This window comes from Peromyscus maniculatus, chromosome 19, assembly GCF_049852395.1.
Source record: "Peromyscus maniculatus bairdii isolate BWxNUB_F1_BW_parent chromosome 19, HU_Pman_BW_mat_3.1, whole genome shotgun sequence".
NCBI lineage: Eukaryota > Metazoa > Chordata > Mammalia > Rodentia > Cricetidae > Peromyscus > Peromyscus maniculatus.
The window spans coordinates 49,627,537-49,633,536 of record NC_134870.1 but is presented as its reverse complement, the minus strand read 5'-3'; the positions used below and the strand labels follow the sequence as shown (position 1 = coordinate 49,633,536).

At 38.2% G+C, this 6,000-nt stretch overlaps 1 protein-coding gene across 2 annotated transcripts in view; it reads right to left on the bottom strand.

Moving 5' to 3' along the window:
- Positions 1 to 4,385: 4,385 nt before the first annotated feature.
- Positions 4,386 to 6,000, bottom strand: part of Slc27a6 (solute carrier family 27 member 6) — a 46,210-nt gene continuing 44,595 nt past the window's right edge. The window contains exon 10 of one of the 2 annotated variants that reach the window (XM_042264125.2): positions 4,386 to 5,315. In XM_042264125.2, coding sequence (XP_042120059.2) covers positions 5,139 to 5,315 — 177 coding nt within the window. In that variant the 3' untranslated portion in view covers positions 4,386 to 5,138. The remainder of the gene's footprint in view (positions 5,316 to 6,000) is intronic. The other variant, XM_076555291.1, reaches the window with a different exon arrangement.

The following is a 6,000-nucleotide window of genomic DNA, read 5'->3' as shown; positions in this document are numbered from 1 at the left end:
TACTATAACAAAATACCTGGGACAAATCAACTTAAAGGAGCAAAATTTTATTTTGGGCTTATTGTTCCTGGGGGTTTAGTTTACTAGAACAGTGGTCAACTGACTCTTGCTTTTGGGCCTGTTGCTAGGCAGAAGCCCATGGCAGGGAGTATGCCCTAGAGTAAATGTTTTTTTTTTTTTTTTTTTTTTTTTTTTTTTTTTTTTTGGTTTTTCGAGACAGGGTTTCTCTGTGTAGCTTTGCGCCTTTCCTGGAGCTCACTTGGTAGCCCAGGCTGGCCTCGAACTCACAGAGATCCGCCTGCCTCTGCCTCCCGAGTGCTGGGATTAAAGGCGTGCGCCACCACCGCCCGGCCGAGTAAATGTTTTTATGTCCTAGCAGCTGAGAAGCAAAGAAAGAGATGAAGAGGCAAGAGTCTAACTTAAGACTCCAAAAGCCTAACCCCAAAGACCCAACTTCCTTCTGTTTCAACCACCTTCTAGAGGTTTCACAGTTTTTCACTACAAGCTTCAGGTTGCACCATGAACATATGAACCTTTGAGGGATAATTAATATCTAAACCTAACAATATCACTCAATGCCATGTTAGCCTATTAATTGTTCTTTATAACTCCATGAAGCCCAAGTAAGTATGAATTCTATCAATATTTGTACAATTGTATCCCATTTGAGGTTATCTACAATATTCAAAGTTATTAATAATGCCATCCCAAACTAAAGGGACTGAGACAATAATTCTGACCCATTACCATTTTCTTTTAGCCTTAGAAATAAAATTTCTGAGTCAGTGTTTCACATGCATTGAAAGGTCCATAGACGTTAACCTTGAGAAGGTGGCAGCCATTTTGGCTCCCACTCACGGTGCCTGTAAAGCCGTGCTTTTCAATTTGTAGTAATGGGAATACAGTTCATTCTTATTTTACATTCTTTGAAATTGTTGACAGTTTTCAGATATATTCTCCAATGTGTTATCTGCATCTGTATTCATCAGATTTCTCATTCTTATGCTAGTTGACAGTTCGTTCCATGTACATTAATGGTAAACTGACAAACCATTATAAATTTTGTTTTAGATAGTTATAGGCCAATTTTAAATTGAGAGAAATGAAAATTTTCTTTACAGCTACCTCAATATGTGCCTTTCCAAAAACTTCATTTCTTACTTACTGAAGAGAGGAGTTTCCTTTTAGCATATTTTACATTTGCCTAAAACAAACAAACAAACAAACAAACAAACAAACAAACAAACCCACGTTAGCATTTTCTACAGGCAAAGCTTCCTGGCCGTTTCTAAGGTTCCATAGCTAAGACACACTCCACTTTCATTTCAAGAACACTTTTACTGGGTGTAGAGTTCTGGTTTGATGTTTAGAGAGTTTAAAATACAATGCTTTTCCATCTTCGTCTGGGCTTCTTTATTTTGATAAATCAGACATATTTTGACTATTATTATTTCATGTGGCCAGTATAATTAATTTGTTGAGATATTTTCATGTTGCCTAGCATCCAGTAATTTGGTAACTAGTAGAGAGTTGAAATCACTAGATACTAGATTCCTCTCCTCCTCCCCCTCTACCCTCTCTCATAAAAATATCCATCTATATCTATATAGTAAGACTTGTATTTACATTCACAACCCATCTCTATATATTAAGACATATTTACATTCACAATCCATCTCTATATATTAAGGCTTATATTTACATTCACAATGGCAGTCTTCTGAGACACTTTTCTGAAAGTATGTGTTTATGCAGTATAACTGTGAATAATGTCAATGAAATTATCTACTCATACACTATAAAGATGGGTTCTATTTATTTTCTCCTAGTGCTTAGCTCTTTAAAAATGTTAGCCCTTCTTGGGTCTTGCTTTTGTCCATTCATGTAGTGTTGGTTCCCATTGCCTTCCTCAATCAGGAATGAGATTGTCTGCTCATGGCCGTTTCCCACCAGCAGAGGGAATGCAGAAGCGTCTGATGTAACTTTCATCATTTACTGTCCTGATTCCACCCAGCTCCACCTCGGTTTCCACGTGTGATTACTGCATAATTGGCTTCTCTTGTCTTTGAAGTATTTCAACCGTGTAAGGCCATTTCCTTTTTCCCCACTGTTTCTTTGAGCACACAATCTCATCTGCTGTGTTTTCCAGCAGCTTCGTACAAAGCTCTACCCACTTGTGACACTTTCTATCCCTACCCCCATTTCTAGAATGCATTGTTCTCTTCCAAATATTTGCCCGTAACATCTACGGATGTGGCAAATTTCAGTAACAGTACAGAGTGCTATAAAAATGCATTGTTTACTGTCTCGGTTCAGTCTCCCTGGCTTTTAAGGAGTTAGAAATTAGCAGAAACATGCTAACATATTTCTAATTCTTAAAGGACAAGTACAAACTGCAAAGCACATATCCCAAGCAAAATCTTAATAGTAAATATAATACTGTTGTGAACATTAATAGAGGCTTATACATTCATTTAACATTTTTTTGGGGGGGGGGTTCAAAACAGGGTTTCTCAGTATAGTTTTGGTGCCTTTCCTGGATGTCACTCTGTAGACCAGGCTGGCCTCGAATTCACAGAGTGCTGGGATTAAAGGCATGTACCACCACCACCCAGCTCACTTAACATTTTTAATAAAGGAAATGCATCCATTTTCTTTTATTATCACTATACAGGATTTCTTAGATGACATAAATAGGCAAATTTTCTTTTGGAGAGCTAGGTTAACAGGTTCAGGGCCATCTATCTAGTTGGACCCTATTCTACTTCTTAGTCTTGTTTTATAAGACCTTATAACTTAATGGGTTTTCTGTTGTTACTACAAAATGCCTGAAGTTGGGTGGGTACTTACACAAAAAAGGTATTTATTTGGCTGACAGTTTGAGAGGCTGAAAGTTATAGATCACATGGATGTATCTGTTTGGCTTCTAGTGAGGACCCCTTAGGCTGTAGCCTACTATGAAGAAGCAGTGACAACAGAAAGAGGCGTGTTCAGGAGAAGCCAAGCACAGCTACTCACTCTCTCAAGAATGACCTGGAGTCTGAGGGAACTATAAATTCTTACTAATCCTTTCCAAGGGTGGCCACCACAGTAACTGAAATCTTTTCCACCAGACCCTGCCTCTGAAACATTGTCACCTCAACATTGTACCCTGGAAGCCAAGTGTCTAGCACAGGCAGCTTGGAGGATAAGGCCACACTCAAGCCTCAACCAGTCCTTGCCACTTCCCTATGGATGATACTTCACCTCACCGATATGGTGATATTTTATTTGTATTCAAATGTTATTTGTATGTTAATAAATAAAGTTGCCCGGGGGTCAGAGCTATTAGCAAGCCATAGGAAAGCAGGGCAGTGGTGACATATGTTTGTAATCCCAGCACTTGGTAGGCAGAGTTAGGTAAGTCTCTGTGTGTTCAGGGCTACAGCCAGTATTGGATACACATGCCTTTAATCTCAATACCAATCATAGAAAACCTGGAGGTCTATACAGACCGGCCATGATGAGGCAGTCATGTGGTTGGGTTTACAACCAATGAGAAGGCAGAACAGAAACACTATAAAAAGACAGACACACAGGAAGTGGTTCTGATTCGGAGAGGTAGGACCACTGCAGGAGGAAGGGTAAGGTTTTAGCTCTTAGCTCTGACCTCTTGGCTTTCTTCTTTGCATTGGTTCTGTGTTTCTTATTTAATAAGACGGTTGGTTACATCTACACACTGAGGGACATTTTGTGGTTCTAGGTTAAAGGCAACACTGTCTCGGAATGCTCCCCCGCTTGCAGCCAACTCACTGTTCCCCACACTGTCCATGGCACCCCGTGTTTCAGGTAACTCCTCACATTCCTGTTCAGACTGGCTGCTCTGTCTCTGATCTTGGTGGCAATTCCAGGGTTCTGCTCTAGCCCAGCTCTTCTGTGTATCACTCTTGTTGTGTTCCCTATGGATCTTTGAAAATGTATTGCTAGTCTTCTTCCATTTCTACAGCTGACCAACAGTTCTAAGGATGTGGGCTCACCTGTTTCCCTGTTCTGTCCTTTTACATCTCCACATTTGTTTGTCTCTTTAGTGTGTGTTTAGGAGAAAGGAGATATGAGTACATGTATTGTCAGGTTCCTTTTGTTGGAGTTTAAAATTAAAATCAACACAACAAAGACCCAAATTAATGTACTAGAGAGATGGCCCTGTGGATAAGAGCACAGCCTGTTCTTCCAAAAGACTGGGATTCTAGCACCCACATGGCATCTCACAACTCTGGGAAATCTGATGTCCTCTTCTAGGCTCTGTGGGCAGCAGGCACAAACATGGTACACAGATATACATGCAGTCAAAACACCCTCAAACATACAATTAAAATAAAAAAAAATTGAAACACCCAAATCACATATTATTAAAGGTGGTTTTATTGAGTAACAAGTTAGAACACATAAAAATAAACTGATTAAAAGTTTTACTATCCATTTAAAATTAGATTCTTTACATATTAGAAAGTATTTTAAGTGATTGTTAACTACTTACATATTATTTAAAATCTTCAATATTAAGGCAAGTATTTAGTTATGTACTGAGTCTTCTAATTTAAAAAAATGAGCTGAAATTTATATGAGATGAAGCCAATTGAAACCTTATTAAACTCAAGGAACTTTTGTCTGTGAAGGGAATGTGGTACAAACTGAACTCTACTTCCCCATCTCTGCTTCAGAGTAAAACACCACATTGCCTGCAGTCCAAGAGTCGTGTGGTAACACTATGGCCTGTTTGGTTTTACTTCCCAAATGTATCCAGAAACACTGTACTTTGAATTGTGACCATACGCTATGCTGTAGGCTGCTTTCTGGGGATCCTGGACAGGGGCTGTGAGCAGCACCCCCCCATCAGTCACATGACCATAGGATGAACATCTCATCTCTCATGGCTCACTGTGCTGGGATATATGGATCTTGAGAGCTTAGGTATATCAAATTCATTCTTTGTGTATAATATTTCCAACTCATGATTGATTTATGAAAGGAACTCTCCCTTTCATAAATAAAAAATAAAAAAGTTTTTTTTTTCATAAAAAAACTCTGGTGGTCAATCAAAGATCATGTGTCTTCCTTCATCTTTCCCAGGAAGGCATTGAAGTCCCATAAAAATAGTCTTAAAGTTTAAGCTCCTCTAAGATTATCTGATTATAAATTTCTTTGGTCAGTGGAACATAAGCTTTTTTCAAGGTATCCATAAAGTAAAGCGGGTCAGAAATCTTCAGTGGATGAAATCCTTCTTCCACCAATTGTACCTTCTGCAGCTTGAAAGTCCCTGTTGTCTCCATTTTATCCTAGGAAACAGTTACAGATGTGAGTGGGACAAGTTATTAGTATTCATGGTAGCTACGATGTATGATTACAATGTTTAACAACGTAAGCCATATCTCCTTATCATGTGTTATATCCAATTAACTTCTTTATAGTTAGTATTGATGTAACACTGGCAATGAAACACTTTCATTCATCTGTGAACTTTATTGAAATATTAGTTTATTGAATATATAATTATTAATATAATCAATAAACTAAGCATGTTTGAAATACATATCCTACCTCATATCAAGACCAAAGCAAGATTATGAATGTATAATGTTGTAATAAGAGAGTTCTAAAAGACAAAATTTATGATACAAGTTTTCTCAGAAGGTTCTGGTAATTTGTGTCTCTGGAGTGGAAGGAAAGGAAAAAGTTAGTTTTAGTTTAGCCACATTGAGTCCTGTCACATTTAAAAATGTTTATTATGAGCAAAACTACCATGTTAGGAATGTGACTTAGATTTTTCACAAAGCACTTGTTTAATTCATGTGGTCAGAAGTAAGTTTTAGTTCTGTATTTTCTCAGATTACTTATTACTATAATTAATTTGTTACATATTTCTGTGAGACAGGGTCTCGCTATGTAGTCCTTCCTAGCCTTAAGCTCACTGTGGAGACCAGGTTGGCTTCAAACTCAAAGAGAGCCGCCTGCGTCTGTCTC